Source organism: Primulina eburnea, chromosome 1 (assembly GCF_022965805.1).
Source record: "Primulina eburnea isolate SZY01 chromosome 1, ASM2296580v1, whole genome shotgun sequence".
NCBI classification, from domain to species: Eukaryota; Viridiplantae; Streptophyta; class Magnoliopsida; order Lamiales; family Gesneriaceae; genus Primulina; species Primulina eburnea.
The window spans coordinates 26,941,121-26,968,823 of record NC_133101.1 but is presented as its reverse complement, the minus strand read 5'-3'; the positions used below and the strand labels follow the sequence as shown (position 1 = coordinate 26,968,823).

At 37.7% G+C, this 27,703-nt stretch overlaps 1 protein-coding gene across 1 annotated transcript; it reads left to right on the top strand.

Annotated features, from left to right (window-relative positions):
- Nucleotides 1–3,013: 3,013 nt before the first annotated feature.
- On the top strand, nucleotides 3,014–4,727 carry LOC140806349 (serine/threonine-protein phosphatase 7 long form homolog). The gene is made up of 4 exons (XM_073162957.1): nucleotides 3,014–3,772; nucleotides 3,849–3,961; nucleotides 4,044–4,131; nucleotides 4,227–4,727. The coding sequence occupies exons 1-4, from the start codon at nucleotides 3,014–3,016 to the stop codon at nucleotides 4,725–4,727; spliced, it is 1,461 nt and encodes a 486-aa protein (XP_073019058.1).
- Nucleotides 4,728–27,703: the final 22,976 nt, after the last annotated feature.

Below are 27,703 nucleotides of genomic sequence, written 5' to 3'. Positions count from 1 at the left end.
GTCCATCATGTTTATTTAAAGTCAATTTGTGTTTCAAACTTTAATATTCCGCTGCATTTTGTCTTAAAGGTTGTAACATTTTACACAACATTTAATTCTGATAAAAACAAATTTACATCTGGTTTTTTAGTGATTAATTTTTGTCATGAAACACCGCACAAGTATTTATACTTATGCAAATTTAATCTTGTACATCATATTTATTTAAAGTCAATTTGTATTTCAAACTATAATATTCTGCTGCATGGTGTCTTAAATGTTGTAACATTTGGCACAACACCTAATTCTGATAAAACACAAATTTACATCTGGTTCCTAGTGATTAATTTTTGCCATGAAGCACCGCACAAGTATTTATTTGTGCAAATTTAATCTTGTCCATCATATTTATTTAAATTCAATTAGTGTTTCAAACTTTAATATTCTGTTGCATGTTGTCTTAAATGTTGTAAATTTGACACAACACTTAGTTCTGATAAAACACAAATTTATATCTTATACTAATATTGTTATATACATATGCATCTGTCTAACAATATTTCTTGCAAGATCTAGCTGGACCTTTCTACACTTCAAAAAGTATTTTCAAGTGTCCACCTAAATCTAGCTAATAGAGAAAAAAGGCTTCGGTAGCTAAAAACTACTATGGTCAGCTCGAGGAGCAACTCAAGTTTTTTGAGAAAATTTTGAAAGAATTTGTTCACATCTTCTAAACTCTATCTTCGTTCCTAAAAAAATTAAATAGATTATATATTGTATGATATTAACATATTGCGTGTGTGGTGATACTTGTAAATTATAAAACCTTGAGTTTTTCTAGAAGTACACAGTTTTTTCCCAAATTTGACCTTTTATTATATTAATATGTAATTTATAATTTCTTTTCAATTTTTTCCATAACTTTCTCAACTAACTATTATAGATAAGATGAATAACGTTTCAAATTTATATATCATTTTATATGTGAAATGACAGTTATCAAGTATTTGAGAAAATTTTAAAAAATCATAACGAAACTCGTTATTTAAAAATAAACATATATTACATATATACACCATATAATATGAAATATATTAAATTATATTTGATATTATACGCACATGCATATATTACTCGTTATAGAGAAAAAGTTTGTGTAGATTTGCCATGAGAATCAACACAAACAAATTATTCAGAAGTTTTTAGAGAGAGCGTCAATATCTTGGGAGGCGACGAACATTAAATTGCTCGAAAAATCTAGAAAGTTGAATAAAATTTAATCTTTAAATAAATATGTAATGATTTATACTTTGAATCTAAATTATAAATTGATGCAATCGATCAAAATTAAACTAACAATACCATATTAATAATTTTCTCCAACGATCGAAAGTTCTTTTTACGTGACATAAAAAAAATAATGAATCTCAATAAGATATTTGATTAAACTAGCCAAGAATATCCTATTAATATCAACTTTGGCATTTTAAAATTTTCTTTAAAAAAAATTCGAATATTGAAATTGGACTTTTACCATGTTGTACAAAGTCAACTTTGACGTTTGAAATTTATTGCAAGCGGGGTTTTATTTATAGAAAGGGATATCGGATCAGTTCAAGTGTCAGCTGTTTATACAAAGCGATCACATTCTCCAAAGTTGTTCTTTTTTAAAAAAAAATGCGATGAAATCCGCAGCTGCTACATAGGGTCGTACTTGACATTTTGCAGGTCTGAGACGAATATTATAAAATTGGTCTCCTTAAACAATAATTTTTCCATAATGAAATATCATTTTATATGTTAAAAATCATAATTATAAAATTTCTGATAATTTGTTTGAAACAAATCATAACTAAATTTATTATTTCCAAAAAAAACATATATTATTATACATAGATATATATCCTATAATATTAAATAGATTATTATATGATACATATAGCATGAGCGGTGATACTCGTCATTATAGATAAACAGTTCATGTGTAGATTGGCCATGATAATCAACCAAAAAAAAAAAAAATTCACAAAATTTTAGAGAGAGCATGAATATTTTGGGAGGTCACACACTTAAATTTTTTGAAAAATCAAGAAAGTTGAATAAAATATTGAGATGAAATAAATATTTATTGATTTATAATTTGAATCAAAATCATAATTTGATGTAATTATTGATCTGAATTAAAGTAACTATACCATCTTAATGAATTTTTCCATTGATCATAGGTTCTTTGACGCAACATAAAAAATTAACAAATAACTAACTTGAACCTCAAGAAGATATTTGATTAAACTAGCTAACAATATTTTCTTAATCAACTTTGGCGTTCTAAATTTATATTTGTTATTTTTTATAAAAAAATGAGAATATTGAAATTGGACTTTTCTTATGTTGTACTAAGTCAAGTTAATTTGCCATTTGAAATTTATGGCAAACAGGGTTTACTTTTATTTATAGAAATCAAGTGTTAGGTATTTATACAAAGTCAACTTCTCCAAGGTTGCATTTTTTAATGGCGATGAACATCCGCACCCATATGCTTAGGGTCGTACTTGACATTTTGTAGGCCTGACACGAATATTTAAAAAATAGGTCCCCTTAAACAGTAAAACTAGAGTTTTTTATTTTATCAGTCTATGAGAAACAAAACATTTAAAATATCAAATACAGTACCATATAATAGGGTTTTTATTAAAAATAATTTAAATTTTAAATTTTTTTTCAAAAATACTTTAAAAAAAAAACATGTATCAAAACTACCTCAATCCGCTGATGAGAAGGGCGAACGCTGCCTACGTGTAGCAAGCGCGGACGCTGCTCCACGTAGGACCGAGCGCGGACGCTCCTACGTGGAGCGTCCAATCAATACGTGGCCCTTATTGATTCGTCCAATTCGATTCTTATCTTCTTCCCGTCCTCTTCTTTCATCCATTTATCTTGTTCATCCATTTATCTTCTTCAGTGGCGCTCTCGTTTATCATTTCCTACCTGCAATATTTTTTGAAGTTGAGAAGATCTACAGCATTTTGCAAAAATGGCAGATAATAGAAATCCAGAAGATCTTAGTGTCCTATATTTACATGCGACCCATATATCAACAAGAGTATTTTCGTTAACCGTTGATGATATTGTCAAAGTGAAAAGGTCAGACAATTTGATTTGGAAGTTATATACCAATAATTACTTACACAGGCGTGTATTGTCATATTTAAATCATATGGGTTTTTATGGAGTTTTAGAATGTGGCTCTCAAGTTATTGATAATCATTTGATTACTGCGCTTGTTGAACGTTGGAGACGTGAGACACACACGTTTCACTTTACATGTGGTGAAGCAACAGTTACACTACAAGATGTTTCAATAATTTGGGGTCTGACAATTGATGGTGAAGCAGTAACCGGAGTAGACGTGTCGCATAAAGTGGAGGAATGGCAACACATATGTTTGGATATGTTAGGATTTGTGCCAGAATCAAAATATTTGAAAGGTGGTCATCTGTCTATGACAGCACTACATGATCATTGTATATCTAACCTTGTCAATGATGAAACTTCAGAGGTAGATGTTGTGAAATTTACTCGTTGTGTTGCGTTAATGATTATTGGAGGAATAATGTTCCCTGATTATCAAGGAGGGTCAGCTAGACTAATTTTTTTGCAACTGTTACGAGATCTTGATAACGTGAAGTCTTATAGTTGGGGTAGTGCAGTTTTAGCGTTTCTATATCGTGAGTTGTGTAACGCGACACGTGTAGAGAAGTCTACAATGGCTGGACCTTTATATATCCTGCAGGTATCATTAATGTGATGTGATTATTTAACACGATATTTTGTTTAAATTTTTTAATTTTTTTTATTATTACACGCAGATATGGGCATGGAGCAGGATTAAATGTGTTAATCCCGATCGAGATGGGTTAACATTAGTTGTACCTCCCGTTGATCCGGATGCTTTAATTCCAGTTTCTCCATATGGTGCACGGTAATATTTAAAAATTATTTTTGTGAATATCATATTTATCTTGTATATTTTCTTGATATATAAATTTTTTTTGTAACTGTAGGTGGATGTATGGGTTTAGTTACACACATTCGCCAACACATTCTGTCAGAATTATAAGGGATTCGCTAGATCGTATGAATAATAATGAGGTATTATAAAATTTTAATACGTAATAGTGAATAGCCGAGTACTATTATGTTTTTATTCATCAAATTAATATTCAATTTTAATAATTTTTTTGCAGTTTAATTGGAGCGTATACCAGAAAAATGACATAGATGTGAAGACCATTATTGATTCATACGACAACAAAATATGGCGGTGTGTTTGTCCCCTTATTTGCTTTGACATCGTGGAGATGCATCGTCCTAATCGGGTAATGCGACAATTTCGAAGGCGGCAATCAATTCCAGGGTCTGCCGTCGACAATGACGATATGCATAATATCACGAGAATAGGACATCGCAACACCAACTGGAGAGATTATCATAGGAATTCAATTGAGTTGTGGAATAATAGGCTGAGATATGTTTGTAAAGGGGTGCGACACGGGCGAACGACGCAAACTGATGAAGATTACTTTGAATGGTACAATCGAATAACTGTGCGCTCGATCTCACCTGCAGTTACTGCCGTTGGTTTTCAACCACAACCGTACAATACTTTTGTTGGAGAATTTAATTTTCAACAAAATTTTAGTACGGGCGGTAATTCGTTACCGCTCGGACGTCGGCCGTGCACTTGAAGTCTTTCGATTTGCGCTGGGATTTTTAAATTATTTAAATTTAATTTTAATCGTGAACATAACGTAAAAACAAATAAAACATTAAATTTCTCATTTATCATATCAACGATTATTATAATATCAGAAAATAATTCATCCATGATGTCTCTGTCTAGAAACATTTGTGTCCATCTCATTTCGCAATCGAGTTGTTCTATCTCTACCAACTCTTCTTCTTTCACGTCTAACAGGATTGTGTTGCAACTCGAAAGGTGGAGGATCCCAGTAACGCTCATCTGCAAGAGGTTGAAATCTGCCTTCGTAAGTCGCTAAGTACTCAGATATGTTATACCATGGTTGCACTAGTGTCGTGGGATCCAACGAGTGCCACTTCGCGGTACAAATAGCATGAGAACATGGTATGCCAAAAATCGTCCATTTACCACACGAACAATCACTCGTTGCTAACTTCACCACCTGCATATGTTGGCCACGACTTGGTCTTCCTACAGTTGCAACAGAAGCAGTTTGATCACGTACATCATATTTGGCAACACGATGTTCACTAGATTTTCTCGCCCAATTGTCATACTTCCGAAATGCATAATCTGACCACATTTGATTTTCCTGAACCATTCGAGCACCTCTAGTCACACGTTCAATAATAGTTCAGTGTCTTACTCATTTCGTTGTTGCCTCTGAGATGCTTCCACTCCACAACTGTTCCCGGATTGTATTTTGACAAAGCACACATATATTTCGGTAGTAATTGAACCGAGCTCTCCCATGTACCGTAAGCAATTTCCATAGCACGTTTCAAACTTCGCCATGCCTTCAGGTACGAGATTTGATAACCATATTTATCTTTCACATTTTCAATGATGTACTTAATCTCGTACGAAGGATCACAACGAACAACTCCCAATAGCGTATGTGCCACCATCTCACTACTCAAGTTCTTATGGTCTATACCAACAGACGTAGATATACATGTGTGAGGCCCGCCATATTTTGTTATTTTCCAATAACCTGTCTTGGCCTTGAATGAAGCCCGCAGTCCCCATCGACAAATGACCGTAGAAGAATTATTTTTACAACGTAACTTCAACAAACTGCGTGTGCTATCCTCGACACGGTACTCACGCCTGACAACTCTGACAGAATAATCTTTCACAGATGCAATAAGATCATTCTTATCTTTAAATAACATGTTGACGCGTAATTCACCTCTATCCGGATTGTAATAGCTTGATTGCTCTCCACAAGGAACATCGATAGAATCAGGATGCTCTTCCCCAAAAAATTTATTGAAAAATGATGGTATTTCAGAAGTGTTTGACAAAAAAAGTACGGTCTGCCTCTGCAATATGTCACGTGGTGGTTGTCGACATGATGTCCCCTCATCAGGATTCGTAAAAATATTCACTTCATCATCAACATTCGCATCGTCTTCTTCAGACTCGCTGTATGATATATCGGGTTCAGAATCAGTCCTCCAAATATAATCATTATTGGCCTCATCCGGACAACGAGCACTCGTATCTAATGTTGGATTCGGCCAATATGGAACATTATTTTGTTCCGACGAGACATTTATAAATTGATCTCAAGGCCCACATACATCATCGAAACTCATATTACCGAGTCCTTCAGTAACCTGTGGAACATAAGATTCTTGCTCCTGGAAACCACCATATGTAGACGTACCGGGTTGGTTATAAAAACCTGAATCGGATGCATGTGGAACGTAAGATTCAGGATCATCAAATCCAACATTATGCTCAATTGAATTTGCTTCCACGTACAGATGCAACACATGCATGTTGTCACATTGCATTATGAACTGTAAATTAAAAGCATCGTCATCAACGAGATTGACTTCAATTTCATGCCAAGATGCTCTCTCCATGAATGAATACTTGGTTGACATCTTCAAAACAAAATTCGCTGGATCGATTGCTAACATTTTATGCACAACTTCAACTAAATCCATTAAATTAATGGATCGTGATACTCGTATCGGTCTAACAAATTATATTCAATCGATTCATTATCGCTAACTATATGACCACCAAAATATAAGAGTACGTCGATGTTAGACATTTTTCTCTGAGATTGGAGAAAAATTCAAAGAGAAGTGAGGGAAAATTTATGAGAATTGTTATCTGATTCAATCGAAAATTTTTCAATTATATAAGGCTCGTTTCTTTATTATTGGTCTTCACGTGAAATTTTCAGAGTATTGACTTTCACGTGAAATTTGCAGAGTCTTGATTTCTCAACTTTCACGTGAATTGTTCAGGAATCGTTCGTACATAATCAGACGAAACGATTGGTGTAGAAAAATCGATAAAATTGTAAACAAAAAAAAATATATAAAATAGCAGCGTCCGCGCTTACAAAGCGCGGACGCTGCTCCACGTAGGAGCGTCCGCTGATGACAAGCGCGGACGCTCCTACGTGGAGTAGAGCGCGGACGCTGCTACACGTAGGCAGCGTCCGCTCTTCTCATCAGCGGATTGAGGTAGTTTTGATACATATTTTTTTTTTAAAGTATTTTTGAAAAAAAATTTAAAATTTAAATTATTTTTAATAAAAACCCCATATAATATTATAAATTTGCATATATTAATCATACAATACAAAAAAAAAAATTCTACCTAATCATTTAAATATTATACGTTCCATCTCTTTTGACATGAAAAATACTACCTAAATTTTATTTACCAGTGAATGGTGTATTAAAAAAAAATAATGTAGAATCATTTCTCATCATACTTTTTTTATGTTTGAATGGACCACTTTAATTAACGATATTTCATGAAAAATTTATTTAATAATTAATAAATGTAATTGTTAATGTCGTGTGATGACTAAAGAAAAAATATAAGACATAGAAATAACTTCTTAGCAGCATTTTTACATTCTCAGAAGTTTCGACTTAACGTTTATTTATAGAAAATATAATTAAAAATACTATGAATGAAAATCAAGATTATGGAAAACCTTCCCCTACGTCATCATAGCACCATCGTATAATCTTCTTCATACTTTTTTTATTTTAAAAAAAAATTGTGCATCAGTGATTCTAAAACGGGCCAAAAGAAATATTTAGGCCGTTCACATCGTTGAATAATTATTATATCTAGAGTCTACATATACAAATAAAAACGTGTAAATTGTAATTCCTTGATTTTGATAATAACAAACTGAGAATAATATATTTGCAGGTATCAAAATTGAAGTTCAAGGAGCCTACCTGCCATGCCTTCTAGAACCAGACTATTCAAGATTGGATCATACGAGTACTCAATCCGATGATATGTACGCATGGAGTGCTCAAGCTGAACTCTTGGAATATCAAACCGGACATTTTCAAACCCAACCAAACCCTGCAAGTCTCAATGAATTTGGTTTTCTAGCTCGACTTCACAACGTTAAAAACAATCCTACTTACGAACTCGGTTATATAAGAACATCCTATGTGGATAAAAAGCAAATATAAGATGATAAATTTTGTCTGGTCCATCAAGGTGCATGAACATCATGAGCCAGAAATTCTAACAAGCTAAGCATATTGGACTTACAACATTGTACCGGACAGTTATAAATCCTAGCAGGACTTGGCTAAAGCAAATACAATGCCCGACTGAACAAGGAAACCGGTCGAGTTCGAGCCTGTCTTGCAAAAGGCCTTATCCATTCAGACGCAACTCTGCGATGGGGAGATCAATCCGACACTATAACTACATGCTAGTTTAGAAAAAATATAAATTGGAGAGTAAGAATGACCAGTCAAACAACATTCGGTGAGACAAAGGACACGACATAGCACTTAAGTGATTTTGCACCTCCACACATTTTTCTGGACACACACACTGGTAGGCACATAACGGTAATTCAAGTGTAGGTCTCGAAAGGGCTAATCCGATCAGTACCCAACTAGATATAGGTACCAAAAGATTATTTCAATTATTACAAATACATCAGAAGAATAAAATCAAACAATTTTCTCGATATTTGGACAGCGGATATTCTAGAAACATGACTGGAAATGCAAAATTTCTTTCATGTCATTGAATGCAAATGAGCAAAATTCATATTTGGGAAAAATTCAAAGGGTAATACTATGGATAAAGGTAATATTATCCACATCAAAGTCATTATTAAAGATGTTTTGATAGTTGAAAATTTGTACTACAACTTTATTAATATTAATCAATAGTGTGATAATAGTTATTGTAATAGCCGAGCCCGGTGTACGGTACGGTTTAAGCTTTATTGTGTTAATTGGGTTTATGATTAGTCGTTTATAGTTGTGTTTTGGGCTATAGTATTATTGGTTATTATTTATTTGAGGTATTAGTTGGTGTTGATTGTTCGTTTCAGCGTTTCGGATCGATTTTAGTTGAGTTTGTACTGTTCATTGCCGTGAGTAGAGTGCACCCGCGCTCTTAGATGAGTGCCCCCGCGGTGTACTATTCATCATTTTGCATTTTGAGGGCCGTGGCATGACCGCACCCGCGGCAGTGCAAGGACCGCACCCGCGGTGTGCACCGCACCCGCGGTAATTGTAGCACCGCACCCGCGGTGATCGTGCATGAGAATTATTTTGGTATGCCGAGAGCATGGCGCACCCGCGGTGCTTGTGTTGGCGCACCCGCGGTGTAAGTATGGGCGAGTTTTTAAGTCACTTTTTGGGAGTTGTTGGCCATACCTTATCCTATTCCTTCTCTTCTTTACCGATTTTCTCTCCATTGGCAAGGGTTTTCATCCATTTCAATTGCTTCCCACCTTTGATTCTTGGCTTTGTTTCGATTTCCGACTTGAGATCATCGTTCTCCGTGGTATAAGGAAGCTTAGGTAAGTTTTTGGTGCGATTCTAACGAGGTTTTGAGTTAAGGGTTATTTTGGATTTGATGTTTGAGTTGTTTAATGGATTATTTGGCTTGTACTTGTGGATCTAGAGTTGATATTGGTGTTATTTATGGATTATTGTTGTAGGTGGTGTACCAAGAGCTTATTTGAGGTGTTATATTGGTTTGTAAGTGGAATTTCATCCTTTTTGCTCACATGATATTATATGTATTGTGTTTTAAAGGTTTCAAAGTGTTATTCCCTTCCATTGATCCATTGCTATGTATTCATTTCATTGATTATCTATTGGAGGCATTGTATGTCTCACCATTGTTATAAAGGGAATACAAGAAATATTATGAGATTGCGAAACGACGGCCTTAAATGCTATTGAGAATTCAAATGTTTTATTGGATTGATTTATCATAGCCATGGCATTGCATGCAATTAGATGATCATCGACCATAGGCTTTTATCCCCTCACAGTTATCGATTTATATCGATGGGATATTGGCAACCATAGTCACAGATACTATTGATATCAATCCAACCATAGAAAAGAGAATACCATCGTATTGCTATCTATTGCTATTGCTATTGCTACAGTTATTGCTACAGTATTCATGTTTCAGAGTTGATGGTATTTCTGATTTCAAAGTCATGTTTTACAGAGTATACTATGTATCATTGCTATGTAAGAGTTCCACTTGCTGAGATTTATTCTCATTTCAGTTATTTTCATGTGATGCAGATAAGAGCGACGGACCGGGACATTGACTGTGGATGGGGGTCATATGCATACGAAGATTGGAAGGATGATTATTTTGTACCATTTTGTAACATGATCACACTAATGATATTTTGTATTTTGTTATGTCATTGGAATGATCATGTTGTTATTTTGTAAACACTTTTATAAAATGTATGTTGAAACTCCTTCCATGTTTGAAAGAAAATTTTAAATTCCGCTGTATTTTTATTGTATCGGGTCAGGGTGTCACATTTAGTGGTATCAGAGCGGTGTTCTTCGGACCAATGCATATGACTTCGTCTACTTTCAACTGTCCGGGTATGTTTTCTTGCATATATCCATTGTTATATTTATTTATTGGTGTCTTGTGAGCAATTGTAGAGTATGCCTCCTAAGCGTAAGGCGGCAGAGGGTGAGGATAGTTCTTCCTCGAGAGTTGTCGACGAGTTCGGCAAGTTGCTTAAGGAGCAGGCTAAGGTGCATAGCGATCAGATTCAACAGTTGCTCCGATTGCAAGGAGCAGGTCAGGGTCGAGGCCAAGTGAGAGGTCAAGTTGCTCAGGCTGTTGGCACTGATGCCGTCTTTTCTACTTTCAAGAGAATGGATCCACCGGAATTCGCAGGTAGCACCGATCCTCTAGTTGCTGTCGAGTGGGTCAAGGCGCTTGAAGCTATCTTCGATCATCTCCAGTACGAGGATAAAGACAGGATTAGCTGTGCAGTGTTCATGTTGGTTAAGGCTGCCCGCATTTGGTGGAATGCTACGAAAGTTGGAGTTGATGTTGCGACACTGAAGTGGTCAGAGTTCACTGACTTGTTCTACGACAAGTATTTCCCCGACGCACTTCGAGCGAGGAAGGTTACGGAGTTCTTGGAACTTAGACAGGGGAGTTTGGATGTTGGCCAGTATATCCTGAAGTTTGAGGAGGGTTGCCTATTTGCTCCGTATATTGCTTCGAACGACAAGGACAAGGGCGCTCATTTCATTCGAGGCCTTAGAGCTGAGATTCGTCGTGATATCAACATGTCCAAGGCTGTTACTTTCAAGGAGATTGTGTCCAAAGCTTTGTTGGCCGAGCAGGATGAGAAGGACATTGCCCGGGAGAGGCAAGAGAGACACCAGGCCATTGCTCAGAGAGGTCAGGGTTCTAATCAGAGGGGCAGGGATCGTTTCAAGGGCAAGGGCAAGATGGAGTCGAGTCCTAGACCTCCGCCAGTTCCAGTTCCATTTGATCCTGAGAAGCCGCAGTGTCCAAAGTGTGGTAAGCATCATCGAGGAGAGTGCAGATTGGGCACTCATACTTGTTTTCGTTGTGGCGCGGCAGGCCACGTTGCTAGGAATTGCCCGAGGGGAGATAGCCAAGGGAAGGTGCAGGGTCGTATCTTTTCCATGACGAAGGAAGGTATTAATCGTGAATCTTCATTGATCCTTAGTACTATTTTGATTTCAGGCAGAGTAGCTACTACTTTGATTGATACTGGTGCTACTCATTCTTTTATGTCTGAATTATTTTTGAGATCTTTGGGTATAGTTCCTTCTATTCTTTCCCTCCATCTTAATGTTGTTTTGCCTTCGGGGGACGTGTTGTGCCCGACATCGATTGTCTTTGCGTGCCCTGTTCGTATTGAGGAGCGAGTTGTCTTCGCTGATTTGATTGTTATCCCTATGGTTGCTTTCGACGTTATTCTTGGCATGGATTGGCTTTCGACTTACCGTGCAGTTATCGATTGTGTTGCTAAGAAGGTGACTTTTGCAGATGATGGCCAGGGAGGAGCGCTCGCCAGTGCAGGTACTTCGCTGGTCCTTCCTTTTATTTCTTGTCTTGAGGCTGAGAGATTGTTGTGTAGAGGTTGCGATGGAATTCTTGCTTCTATTGTGGATGTTGATAGATTGATTAAGTTGAATGTAGATGATATTGATGTGGTGAGGGAGTTTGCTGATGTGTTTGAGGATGATGTTCCGGGTTTGCCGCCGGATAGGGATGTTGAGTTTGTGATCGATTTAGCTCCAGGTACGGTTCCTATCTCTAAGGCTCCGTACAGGATGGCCCCTACTGAGATGAAGGAGTTGAAGACTCAGTTGCAGGATCTTTTAGACAAAGGCTTTATTCGTCCGAGTTCTTCGCCTTGGGGAGCTCCGGTTCTGTTTGTCAAGAAGAAGGATGGTTCCTTGCGGCTGTGTATCGACTACAGGGAGCTCAACAAAGTGACTGTCAAGAACAAGTATCCGTTGCCTCGGATAGATGATTTGTTTGATCAGCTCCATGGTGCCACTGTGTTCTCGAAGATTGATCTTCGGTCTGGCTACTATCAGTTGAAGGTTAGGGAGTCTGATATCCCTAAGACAGCTTTCCGGACCAGGTATGGTCACTATGAGTTTCTTGTCATGTCTTTTGGGTTGACCAATGCCCCTTCAGTCTTCATGGACCTGATGAACCGTGTGTTCAAGCCTTATCTGGATAGCTTCGTCATTGTCTTCATTGACGATATCTTGATCTATTCCAAGACCAGAGAGCTTCATGCAGAGCATCTCAGAGTGGTGCTTCAGTTGTTGCGAGAGAAGAGGTTGTTTGCCAAGTTGAAGAAGTGTGAGTTTTGGCTAGATCAGATTTCTTTTCTAGGCCATGTGGTTTCGAGAGATGGCATTGCTGTTGATCCATTGAAGATAGAGGCGATTCAGAGTTGGCCTATTCCTACCACTGTTTCAGAGGTTCGCAGTTTCCTTGGTTTGGCAGGTTACTATCGTCGTTTCATTTCAGGTTTCTCCAAGATTGCCCTGCCATTGTCCAATCTGACGAGGAAGACTGTGAAGTTCGAGTGGACTATCGATTGCCAGAGTGCATTTCAGGAGTTGAAGGACAGATTGACGACAGCTCCTGTTCTTTCTTTGCCCAGTGGTTCAGAGGACTTTGTTGTCTTTACCGATGCGTCGAAGAGAGGCCTTGGTGCAGTGTTGATGCAGCGAGGTAAGGTCATTGCCTATGCGTCTCGCCAGTTGAAGGATTATGAGAAGAATTATCCGACGCATGATTTGGAGCTCGCAGCTGTGGTTTTCGCCCTGAAGAATTGGAGACATTATCTGTATGGCGAAAAGTGTGAGATCTTTACAGACCACAAGAGTTTGAAGTATTTGTTCTCGCAGAAAGAGCTCAATATGCGACAGAGGAGGTGGTTAGAGCTTGTCAAGGATTACGATGTGACCATCAGCTATCACCCAGGGAAGGCGAATGTGGTGGCTGATGCTTTGAGCCGCAAATCGAGTGCTTCTTTGAGTTCTTTGATTCAGAGACCATTGTTGATGGATTTGCAGAGAGAGGAGATTGATCTAGTGATTCCAGGTACCATTGCTCGCTTTTCAGCGTTGGTCATTCGATCTACTTTGACGGACAGGATCCGTAGAGAGCAGTCGACTGATGTTCAGTTGACAGAGTTGAGAGCTAGAGCTGAGGCTAGAGGGAATTCAGAGTTTAGTCTGAATGGTGATGATTTGGTAACTTTCAGAGGCCGCATTTGTGTTCCTTCTGGCGACGATATTCGTAGAGACGTCTTGACAGAGGCTCATACCGCACCTTATTCGATTCATCCAGGCAGTACGAAGATGTATCAGGATCTTCGTCGACTCTACTGGTGGCCAGGTATGAAGAGAGATATTGCTTTGTTCATTTCTCAGTGCCTTACTTGTCAGCAGGTAAAGATTGAGCACCAGAGACCTGCTGGGACATTGCTTTCTTTGCCGATTCCTCAGTGGAAGTGGGAGCATATCACTATGGATTTCGTGACTGGTCTGCCCAGAGTTCAGAGGGGTTATAATTCCATTTGGGTCATTGTTGATAGATTGACCAAGTCGGCTCATTTTCTCCCAGTCAAGACGACGTATTCGATGTCTCAGTATGCCGAGGACTACATTGCCGAGATTGTTAGACTTCATGGTGTGCCCGTGTCGATTGTGTCTGATCGTGACCCTAGATTTACCTCCGAGTTTTGGAAGAGTCTTCACAGAGCTTTGGGTTCTCGATTAGCTTTCAGTACAGCTTATCATCCTCAGAGCGACGGTCAGTCAGAGAGAGTCATTCAGATTCTGGAGGATATGCTCAGAGCTTGTACTATTGACTATTCTGGTAGTTGGGATTCTAAGCTGCCACTTGTGGAGTTCACATACAACAATAGCTACCAGGCGACGATTGGCATGGCACCGTATGAGGCACTTTATGGCAGGAAGTGCAGATCCCCTTTGTTTTGGGATGAGGTTGGAGAGAGGAAGATGTTGGGTCCCGAGTTGGTCCAGCAGACTGCCGATGTTGTTGCAGTTATCAGAGAGAGGATGAAGACTGCTCAGTCGAGGCAGAAGAGTTATGCAGATGTTCGTCGCAGACCTTTGCAGTTCGAGGTTGGCGATCATGTTTTTCTGAAGATAGCACCTCTCAAGGGTGTGATGCGATTTGGCAAGAAGGGCAAGTTGAGCCCTAGATTCATTGGTCCATTCGAGATATTGGACAGAGTTGGTGACCGAGCCTACAGATTAGCCCTACCGCCCGATCTTGACAGAGTCCATAATGTGTTTCACGTATCGATGCTCAGGAAGTATGTTGCAGATCCTTCCCATGTTCTTCGCCATAAGCCATTGGACTTGACGCCGAATTTGACTTACCATGAGATTCCGATTCAGATTCTGGATCGCACAGTTAGAGTTCTGAGGAACAAAGAGATCGGCATCGTTAAAGTCCTTTGGAGGAACCATTTGATTGAGGAGGCTACGTGGGAACCAGAGACTGAGATGAGAGAGAGGTATCCTGAGTTGTTCGTGCCGTGACGTCAATTTCGAGGACGAAATTCCTCTAAGGAGGGGAGATTGTAATAGCCGAGCCCGGTGTACGGTACGGTTTAAGCTTTATTGTGTTAATTGGGTTTATGATTAGTCGTTTATAGTTGTGTTTTGGGCTATAGTATTATTGGTTATTATTTATTTGAGGTATTAGTTGGTGTTGATTGTTCGTTTCAGCGTTTCGGATCGATTTTAGTTGAGTTTGTACTGTTCATTGCCGTGAGTAGAGTGCACCCGCGCTCTTAGATGAGTGCCCCCGCGGTGTACTATTCATCATTTTGCATTTTGAGGGCCGTGGCATGACCGCACCCGCGGCAGTGCAAGGACCGCACCCGCGGTGTGCACCGCACCCGCGGTAATTGTAGCACCGCACCCGCGGTGATCGTGCATGAGAATTATTTTGGTATGCCGAGAGCATGGCGCACCCGCGGTGCTTGTGTTGGCGCACCCGCGGTGTAAGTATGGGCGAGTTTTTAAGTCACTTTTTGGGAGTTGTTGGCCATACCTTATCCTATTCCTTCTCTTCTTTACCGATTTTCTCTCCATTGGCAAGGGTTTTCATCCATTTCAATTGCTTCCCACCTTTGATTCTTGGCTTTGTTTCGATTTCCGACTTGAGATCATCGTTCTCCGTGGTATAAGGAAGCTTAGGTAAGTTTTTGGTGCGATTCTAACGAGGTTTTGAGTTAAGGGTTATTTTGGATTTGATGTTTGAGTTGTTTAATGGATTATTTGGCTTGTACTTGTGGATCTAGAGTTGATATTGGTGTTATTTATGGATTATTGTTGTAGGTGGTGTACCAAGAGCTTATTTGAGGTGTTATATTGGTTTGTAAGTGGAATTTCATCCTTTTTGCTCACATGATATTATATGTATTGTGTTTTAAAGGTTTCAAAGTGTTATTCCCTTCCATTGATCCATTGCTATGTATTCATTTCATTGATTATCTATTGGAGGCATTGTATGTCTCACCATTGTTATAAAGGGAATACAAGAAATATTATGAGATTGCGAAACGACGGCCTTAAATGCTATTGAGAATTCAAATGTTTTATTGGATTGATTTATCATAGCCATGGCATTGCATGCAATTAGATGATCATCGACCATAGGCTTTTATCCCCTCACAGTTATCGATTTATATCGATGGGATATTGGCAACCATAGTCACAGATACTATTGATATCAATCCAACCATAGAAAAGAGAATACCATCGTATTGCTATCTATTGCTATTGCTATTGCTACAGTTATTGCTACAGTATTCATGTTTCAGAGTTGATGGTATTTCTGATTTCAAAGTCATGTTTTACAGAGTATACTATGTATCATTGCTATGTAAGAGTTCCACTTGCTGAGATTTATTCTCATTTCAGTTATTTTCATGTGATGCAGATAAGAGCGACGGACCGGGACATTGACTGTGGATGGGGGTCATATGCATACGAAGATTGGAAGGATGATTATTTTGTACCATTTTGTAACATGATCACACTAATGATATTTTGTATTTTGTTATGTCATTGGAATGATCATGTTGTTATTTTGTAAACACTTTTATAAAATGTATGTTGAAACTCCTTCCATGTTTGAAAGAAAATTTTAAATTCCGCTGTATTTTTATTGTATCGGGTCAGGGTGTCACAGTTATTCAGTTGTATTCTACAAATACACATTCACTGTAAAGTCTAGCAATAGTGATACTATGCTAAGCAGACTAAAAGAACAAAAAACAGACAAAAGTTGGTTTGATGAACAACTTATTTCTCCTAGATATTTTGTTTCTATACATGATAATAAACATTAGTTGTAGCACATGTGACTAAGTCATTTGAATTTCAAATCTATTACAAGGCTGAGCAACTATCTATTATTTTATTGTTTTTTAATTTTAGGAAAAATATGTTGATGTTATTGCTTCGATGGATACATATGATGATGCATGGTTTTTTTAATAAAAGTTATTCGCTCGAAAACATTGAATTTTGTAAACGATTATTAATCTAAAAAATAATAGCAAGTTGAATAGTTGAAAATTTTGGAAATAATTCGTCAAGTTGAGATATTTGAAAAAATAATTCAACTTTAAATATTTAATTATCTTTTTTTTTCTTTTTTTTTTCAGTTGTGGATAATTGTGAATTTAAATCCGCTTTGTGAATTATTTAATAAATATAGCTCAAGGATTAGGTTTTCAAAGTTCAAGTTGATCATTTTTACCTTCGTTGAGTTGGTATATGTATGTTATAATTCAGTATATTACGACGATAAGCATAAATTATGTTATATGCATATTTATGTGGTATTTTTCTGATTTATATGAGTTATGTGATATTAAATTCCTTGTTGGTTATATGTTATTGATTTCACATATTTTCTAACTATGATATTTATGACATACATCTTGAGTCGTATCATTATTATTAAACAATATATTGTTGTCCATTGTTATTGGCCATTGTTATTTATCTCGAGATCGTGGTATGACTGACAGACCTTTTATTGATACACATGAGACCGAAGATTCGGTTGAGCATCTTTGTTTCTATGCATGATTCATATATGTTTATTGATGTTTTCGTTATTTAAATGTTTCATAATAGAGACAGACCCTTTTCTCGAGTGCTCCCGTTATGATTTTTAGGACACCATGGCAGACCATTCAAGTACTTCTGATTCACTTGGTAGAGGATCTTCCAGTAGATGCCAGTGATTGACAATTTGTCGTTTTCTTCGTCAAAATCAGAATCTCCCAATTATATATATATATATATATATATATATATATATATATATATATATATATATAGTTTTGATATCCTGCACACCTACCGTGCACACCTTTGTGAGCACCAATGAGATGTCACTCACCTATTGGATGTTATGAAATATAGAAAAATTGATCATCCAATGGGTGCGTGACACCTCATTGGTGCTCACAAAAGTGTGCACGGTAAGTGTGCAGGATATCAAAACTATATATATATTAGTTTTGATATCCTGCACACCTACCGTGCACACCTTTGTGAGCACCAATGAGATGTCACTAAGGCAGCTTATATATTTATCGGGGAGATGCTCTTTATAGTTGTATTGTCTTTTGGATTTTATTTGCTAATTTTTTTTTAAAACTTTATTTGAGTGTCATTGAGCATCCGTGGTATGCATGTGATTTTTATCTGTTTAGTCTTGGTCAGTGTAAGGATTATTATGTCCGACAGATGATAATATAAATATATAAATATATATATATATAAATATATATATATATATATATATATATATACACACACATATATATATAACAATCAGATCAGTACGAGACGCAAATTTGAGCTTTGTCAGAATTAAGTGTTGTGTCAGATGTTACAACATCTAGGACAACATGCAGCGGAATATTATATTATGTAACACAAATTTGCATAAAATAAATAAGTGGACGAGATTAAATATGCACAAGTATAAATACTTGTGCGGTGCCTTATGACAAAATTAATCACTAGAAAACCAAACCGTTTACACAAAAAACCTATCACTAGTGATTGTCACGAAAATCAAATTCCTCAACAAGTTGAGAAAATAAAAGCTTTCTATAACAAATAACCAAAATAAAAACGTAAACAAGAAAGCCAAAACTCGATCCCGGAAATCACTATCAACTAGATACGTTCATCAGTCAACATCGTCACGGATGTTGTCTGTAGATGTTGGCAGCATTCAGCGCAACACGGGAATCACAACTTCAAACAGCAACGGCTTCGAGAACACTTTTACTCTGCAAATCTCTCCTTCGTGTGTGTATGTATAGTCGATATCAAATAAGACTTTATCAATGACCTTGACCTCTTATTTATAGGTGTAGAGCCCTATCTCCACAAGGAAACCTAAAACACAAGGAAAGAAAGAGTTTTATTAGGAATAAACTCTTTTTAAACACTGAAATCATATCTTTACTATCACAAATAATAAATCTTTGAATATATTAATATCTCATCATCTAAGGAAGACAAAATCAAAGTAAATATTTACACAGTCAAATCAACAAGGAAAATTATGTTAGGGAAATAATTGAATATATAAAACAAAAATCATGGAGAACACTATTTCCCTTCAATCTCCCCCTTTTTGCCTTTCTTGGACAAAATGAGATCAAACCCATTTATCCTTGTTAGCTCACTTTAACTCCCCCTGAATTCAAGAACGTTTGTCTCCCCCTGAATAAGATACTGTTAGCAGAAGTGTTGTTAGTATTGATGACAACATTCAGAACAACACCTACACTAACTCTTGATATTTCGATAATGCATGAGAAGCAAACTTACAGATATAGTAAAAGCATAAACACTATAAGAGCAGACACAACACTAGCAGTAGCACTATAAGAGCAGAGACAGTAACAGAATAACTCTCATGCAATAGTACAAAGAATAACCCTCATTCATCATCCTCATCATTATCACTACCATTCTCATCATCTTCATCACTATCATCCTTAGTGCCAGATGGACCAGCATCATCTCCCCCTTTTTGTCCATGAAAGACACCTACTATCAACAAAGCCTCGATAGTAGAGGCCAAAATTTCATAGTAAGCCAAATCAGCCTTGGCCTGAGCAATCTTTTTACGGGCATGATCGAGATGAGCATGAGCAGCGGCGACTGGAATCTTCAAATACCCAGAGATGGATGTAGAAAAGGTGGTATGTGGAGAAGGACCAGTGGCAGGAGGTGAGGTAGTAGGCTGAGAAGGACCAGTAGCAGGGGGTACCGTGGCAGAGACGGTTGGAGAAAACCCGGAGGTAGGTGCTGGATGTGAAGAAGACCAGGGAAGGTCTATCTTTCTTGAGCCTTTGAGGAAAGCAGGGGCTATCTTGAGAGGTTCACCAGGCTCCGAGAGTTGCTCAGGGAGGTCCCTTATAAAGCCTTGAGATATCAGGATCCCATAGATCAAACTTGGATATGGGAGCTTCGATCATTTCAGTCCACCATCAGCATACTGCATGACCGTGTGGAACACAAGCTTACCGAAGTTGAAGGCCCCTTTAGTTCCAATGGAGTATAAGACCAAAGCTTGATGTCTAGTGACAATAGTGGTGGTTTTAGAGGGGGTCCAATTTCGGACTGACAGCTTGTGAAGCATTGAATAAAAAGAAGTGAGCTTTGCTTCAGATAACTTTTGTGGATGGGTTGGAAATTGAGTGACAAGGCCTCCGGTGAGAGTGTAAGTGACTACGTGAATGTCTGGTGCAAGGCCATCTTCATCATAGGCAGGAGTCTGATAATGTTCATTTATGATTGCAGGATTGAACTCAAAAAGCTTGTTGCGAATGAACACTCTCCCATACTTGGCAGATCTTTCATCACCAACACCCGATGACAGATTTGAATAAAATTCCAATACCGGCCAACGACTGAACGGTGTGACTGAAGAGACAGTGGACAGCAAGGAACAATGATTCAAGAAGGCAATCAGATTTTGCTTCTCAAAGGCAACAATGTCGATGTTGCGTTCTTCAATGACTTCTCTATGAGCATGTAGATTCCACTGGGCAGCGGCATGCTCAGTGTAAAACTTAGTGGCGAAGGTAGAGTCCAAATCATAGTCACTGAGGTCAGTGTTGTCCTCAGTGTTGGCAACATCCTCGACAACATCCTGCGCATCAACTCACTTTCTTCAGAAACCATAACCTCTTCGGCAACAATATCAGTGGAACTGCTGGAGTCAGTCGAAACTTCAGGTAGATGGGGAGAAATAGGAGCAACAGAGGCACCGGTTTTCTGAGTTTTCAAGTTGGCCATAAATTGGGCCAACGTGATTTCTTCGGCAGTAGAAGGTGAGGGCTTTCTGGGAGGAGCAGGGGTTGTATCCTGATCAGTCTCAGTGGATTTGCTGGAGGAAGAGCGACTGACCCTAGGCGGAGGTGCAGGCTTCTTGCGGGCCACAAACTCGTAGTCTGCATCCTCTGAGTCATCTCCTGAGGTATTGTCAGGATCAACAAGAGATAGACGGCTGGGCCCCTCCCCTTTCGACGAAATCTCTTGTAGGTGGTCAAATCAGGGTTATACCCTGCTTTTCCTTTGGAGCGGCGAACTTGCTGGTGCGGAGGATTGAACACTAGAATAATCGGGGGGTTATCAACATCCTGAGGATTTCCGGGCTCACCTGGTTCAATAATCTCCAACGGCACTGTCTCTTCAACAGTAATGACCAATGGTAGAGACGATGCAGCAGAGAGTGTTGCAGCAGATGTTGTCGTTTTGGGGGTAACATCGTCTATGTGTCCCATTTCACTTCGAATATCATGGGGGTCAAAGCCCTTTCCTGCCATTGATTGTCGAACAACGATTAATTCACACACAGGGAGGAGAGGCGAGAAATTCTGAGACGATGAAATTATTCTGCAGAGAGAGATATCGAGATAACGGTGCGAAATTCGAGGATCGATTAAGCAGCCAGTGATGAATTAGGCGACGTAAATCACAGAGATAATTATTAGCGCACAATGCAACGGTAAAAATTATCTTCAAAGTTAAACACAACGGGCAAAAAAAAAATAACCGTTACTAGCTCCAGAGTTTATCGCAATAATGGTGTGCAACTTTGGTTCAAAAATTATTCCAGCAATAAAACCCACATCGAAGTATAGCTCCACTTAACACCAACGAGCACATGAATTCGATTTCCAGTAAAAATTGGATTTTTAACAGAAAGTCGTTGTTGAAACACAAGTAACCTTATGACAAAATTCACAACTTTATGTTTATGCATGACTTATGAATGCCAAATACAGAATGTAACATAAATAGAAACATGAAAACAAATATGAGATATGTTCACAAATGAAGTATTTTCACAAATGTTGGCAACATCTTCTGACAACACGCACAATTCCAGAAAAACAATTTCGATTTTTCTTCACACTTGGCAACCTAACAACTTACTTATCATAGAAGTAGTAGCTCTCACACCAGAAGAACAGTCTTCTTTAGGACTCTTCTAGGTAGCGTTTTCCAATTTCTTCTATTTCTATGTTAATTTCAAAATGGGTAGCTCCCACACTAAAAGCACAGCCTTCATTGGGCTCTTTTACGTAACTTTTTTCTTCTTTCCTTTTGACACAGACTCAAATATTTTTTTTATTTAAATAATAATATAAAGTCACTTGTCACATTGGTCAGAGTTACGTAACCATACATTAAATCTTTTTTGACTGAGTTCACATGTATAAGTGTGAAGATTTAAAATAAAACAAGGAATTGTAAGTGCATCAGAAAACTATGCTACACAGTTTCAACACAACATATCACAGTATGAATGTAATGCAGAATGCCTAAATCCTAAATGCACATACATGTTAGATGTTCTCCGAGATGTTGTAACATTTGAGACAACTCTATGAATGATCAGACAGAACACATGATGAGAGATTTCCGAAGGTTGGAAAATCTCTCAAAGTCCAATGCTTGGGCGAATATGTCGGCCAGTTGATTATGTGTATCAACAAACTCCATTCGGATCAATCCTTTCTCTACAAGATCTCAAATAAAATGATGTCTTATGTCAATGTGCTTTGTTCGAGAGTGTTGGACTGGATTTTTTGAAATGATAATTGCACTAGAATTATCACAATACACTACTAAGGATTCACTTTTAAGCCCATAGTCTTCTATCATTTGATTCATCCACAAGAGTTGGGGGCATGCATTTCCAGCTGCCACATATTCTGATTCAGCAGTGGAGAGTGAGACACAATTCTGTTTTCGACTATGCCAAGAAATTAGATTATTGTCAAGGTAAAAACAGCTCTCAGAAGTGCTTTTTCTATCATCTAAGTCCCCAGCCCAATCAGCATCGGAAAATCCTTCCAAGTTTGAGTTGGTTTCGTGTGTATACCATAATCCTAATTCAATTGTTCCTGCTATGTAACGTAAAATATGTTTAACAGCTTTGAAATGAGAAGTTTTAGGATTGGATTGATATCTAGCACATAAGCAAACACTAAACATGATGTCAAGGCGGCTAGCCGTCAAGTATAGAAGACTTCCTATGATGCTACGGTAAAAGGTGTTGTCAACATCTTCGGCCGCAACATCTTTGGATAATTTCTCATTTGATCCCATAGGTGTTTTCATGTGCTTATTGTTTTCATTTGCAAATTTCTTAATCAAATTTTTAGCATACTTGTTTTGGCACAAAAAAATGTCGTCATGCATTTGTTTAATTTGCAAACCAAGAAAGAAATTTGTCTCACCAACCATGCTCATTTCAAACGTAGATGACATGCACTCAGCAAAATCATTAGCATGCTTTTGTGATGAAGAACCAAAGATTATATCATCGACATAGATCTGACAGATAAAAATCTCACCTTGAGCTTTTTGAATGAAAAGTGTTTTATCTACCTCACATCGTGTAAATCCAATGTCAAGAAGATAGTCAGTCAATCTCCCATACCATGCACGAGGTGCTTGTTACAAGCCATAGAGAGCCTTTTTCAACTTGTACACATGATTCGGATTATGTGGATCCTTGAATCCTTTAGGCTGTCTCACATGTACTTTTTCACTCAAGAACCCGTTCAAGAAGGCACTTTTGACGTCCATTTGAAACAGTTTTATTTTCATGTAACATGCAATGACAAGCAAGAGCCGAATTGACTCAATGTGGGCAACAGGAGCAAAGGTCTCATCGAAATCAACCCCCTCAACAGTGTACCCTTGAGCAACCATCCATGCTTTATTTCGAATGATGTTTCCTGACTCATCAGTTTTATTTTTAAAAACCCACCTTGTTCCAATAACATTGCCATGGTCAGGGGGTGAAACTAGAGTCCACACATCATTTCGAACAAACTGTTCAAGCTCATCGTGCATAGAATTAATCCAAAATTCATCTATTAATGCTTCCATAACATTTTTAGGCTCAATTTGAGACACAAAGCATGAAAATCTAATCTGTGAGTACATGGTACTCATGCACATAAGTCCAATCATTTTTCGATAGTCAACTTTATCCTTCTTCCTGGTCTGGACATCTTCACTCATTCCTCCGATGATTTGAGATGACGGGTGGTTCTTTTGGATTTTGCTTGGAATACACGGTCCATCATCGAACACCTCATTAGCGTTGTTAGCATCTTCCTGTGATTCGGTGACATCAGTGTCACATGTTGTCCCAGATGTTGCCACATCTGGAGCAACATCTGTCTTTTCCAGTGGTATTTGAGTCTCCAAAAGATCTTCAACGTCATTTTCAGCAGTTTTCTTTTTAAGATCTGCACAGTCATCAAAAACAACATTAATTGATTCCATAATAGTCATTGTTCTTAGATTAAACATACGATAAGCACGACTATTAGTGGCATAACCGAGAAACAGACACTTATCACTTTTGGAATCAAACTTAGCAAGTTGATCCATGTCATTCAAAGTGTAACACACACAGCCAAAAACATGAAAATATCTAAGGTTAGGCTTCTTTCCCATAATTATTTCATAGGAGGTCATGGTTGATCCACTCCTTAAATACACCTTATTTGAAATATGACATGCCGTGTTAAGATCTTCTGCCCAAAAACGCTTTGCAAGGTTCTTTGAAGTTAGCATTACTCTTGCCATTTCTTGCAAAGTTCTGTTCTTACGTTCGGCAATGCCATTTTGTTGTGGTGTTTTTGGTGCTGAAAATTCATGAGAAATACCTTTCCTATCACCAAAGGATGAGAATGAAAGATTTTCAAATTCTTTACCGTGATCAGTTCTGATCCTTCTTACCTTCAGGCTGTGGAGATTAGTGATTCTTGTGATCAAATTTTTGAATACATCGAACGTATCTGACTTCTCTTTAATAAAATTAACCCATGAAAAACGTGAGAAGTCATCAACACACACAAAAGAGTATTTCTTACCTCCGAGGCTCTCAACTTCCATAGGACCCATAAGATCCATGTGTAGTAATTTCAGACATCGTGTTGTCCCAGGTGTTGGCAACAGTGGATGCGACACGTGGGTCTGTTTACCCTTTTGACAATCCCCACAAACATATGGTATACCAGAAGAAAGATTAGGCATACCTTTTACTACATCGTACTTACTCAGGTTCTTCAAGGTTTTAAAATTCGCATGTCCGAGTTTTCTGTGCCAAAGATCAAGTTCGGTAATTTGCACATGCTTGCATGAAGTTTCCTCACTTATTTGATAGCAATTATCGGAGGACTTTGTGCCTGTCATAATACACACATTCGATTCATCAAAGACTTCACAATTATGTTTATCAAATTTAACAAGCAAATTATCATCACATAATTGACTTATGCTTATCAAGTTTGAATTCAATTCTTCAACATGGAGCACATTGTGAAGCCTTGGTAGTCCTTCAACATTCAGTGTATCCTTTCCTACAAATTTTCCTTTTTCTCCCCCTCCATATGTTACTCTACCACACTTTTGTTCAACATAATCGATTAGAAGTTCTTTAGAACCCGTCATGTGGCGTGAGCTTCCACTATCAAAGTACCAATGACCTGCAGTATCAGTTTTCAATGAAGTATAGATAACTTTACAGTGAGTTTTTACCTTTGGGACCCGAATTTGTCTTACTGTAGGTCGGCGGTTGGAGGTGTTGCGGGAAATGTTGGACAACATTCGGGGCAACATCCGACTCTATTTTTGATTCATGCGATCATCCCTGAGTTTAAAACAGTAGGGCCTGATATGACCAGGCTTAAAGCAGTAATGACATACATACCTGCGTTTTTGTTTCTTAGCGATTGGTGCAGCAGGTTGTTTTCTTGGTGAAGACCTTTTGATCGGAGACTTGGACTGTGGTTGTGGAGATGTATCAGCCTTTTCCTTCACAAAAACAGTAGACTTGGAAGATTCACCTATTTCAAACACATTGTCTTTGAACCCTAACCCTTTCTTGTCATCTCTTCCCATCAAAAGTATGGATTCAAGCTTTGATGTGCTCGAATTAAATTTGGACAATGTTTCAGTTGCCTTTTGAGGTTCTTCTTTGATATTTCCAAGTTCCAAATCCTTTTTGCTTAGGATTACCTCAAGTTTAGCAACCACGGTTTTTAGGTAAGTGTTTTCTTTCATAAGACTTGAGTTCAACTTGTTTCTTTTGGTCCAATCTTCAAACAACTCTTCATAAAGTTTTTGCACACTCAAGATTCATCTCTTCATCATCAGTGTGGGGACCCGGACGCTAATCATCTTCTTAATCATCTTTGGGGTTTAATTATCAGTTAAGATAAACAGGGTCTAAAAATTTTTCTTTTAAAATGCGGAAGGTAATGGAATCAATCTATTATACAAACTAGTATAATAATACAAATCTTGTATAACATGCCTCTAATTTAAAATTAGGTTCAACTACTACATTCAAGTAATAAAACCTATCTACATCCAAGTCCGTGATCACCACTCTAATCTCGATCTCTCCTCATCTTCTGGACCCTGATCCTGCCCCACCTGTTGTCATGCACACATACAAAACAAGACAACAGCCGGATAACTCCGGTGAGATATAAATATCCCAGTATAAACAATGTATTAAATGCAATCATATAAAACATATATATACACATGAAATATATCTTGTCACATGTAGCATAATCAACAACATGTATCCATACCAGTCTGTGAATAAAACATGAATCGTAATCTACGAAACATAAATTAATATGGATCTGTATAAAAGCATAAACAAACATCAAAACATGTATCTAATCTGACCTCATGAATCAACGACTCGTGATCTAATCTTATCTTATCTCAAATCTAGGGATCCCAATCTAATTTAGACTTTGGTATGCTGTATCGAATGTGTCTGAGATAGACGTCGATCTACATCTGAAGCTCTTCGATACACCGTAAGTCTAGAGTCTTATCGGTTCTGAAAAAGACTCGGCGGTTCTGCCCTAGCTAGGCTGTCTGCCCTAGACTCGGACTCTGACTCTATTCTAAGTCCATCCATTAACATATCAATCTGATAATCTGCAAATATCTATGCAATAAAATAAAGTATGTGATTTAGGGAAACTCAAGTCAAACCCAACTCGAGTTGTGCAATCCCGAATCAACATTTATTTATACCTTTATCTTCCCGCTCTGACGAAGACGAAGTCTTGTATTCTGATCTGTCCATACCCAGTCTGGAAATGACAATCACATAAATACGATATCAGTATATATCTTAATTCAAAACCTGTTCTGATCAATACTCAACTCAGTATATAATCTGATCCATATCTGAACAAGGTACAATCTAATTCATATCAACAATGTCACGTTACAATCGAAATCATTACTGAATCTGATCAATCTAATCAACTGATGTTTTAACGGCATAACAATACACTCTTGATACCCCGTCAATCTGAACATCACAAATATAATACTGGACTTCATAATCTGTGTTAATATAATTCATAGTCTGAATACTAACACAATTCTGATATCAAATCTCCATCAATTTCACTCTGAAATTCATAACAATTGCATAATCCGTCTATTCTTAAATCTGACTTCAATTATACAATGTCTATTGTAGCAGAAACACCATATC

Excerpts from the sequence above, each read along its gene's own strand:
- LOC140806349 (XM_073162957.1), top strand. The coding sequence starts at position 3,014 with ATGGCAGATAATAGAAATCCAGAAGATCTTAGTGTCCTATATTTACAT. Across the intron at positions 3,773-3,848 it reads GACCTTTATATATCCTGCAG|ATATGGGCATGGAGCAGGAT; the intron begins GTATCATTAATG and ends TATTACACGCAG. Across the intron at positions 3,962-4,043 it reads GTTTCTCCATATGGTGCACG|GTGGATGTATGGGTTTAGTT; the intron begins GTAATATTTAAA and ends TTGTAACTGTAG.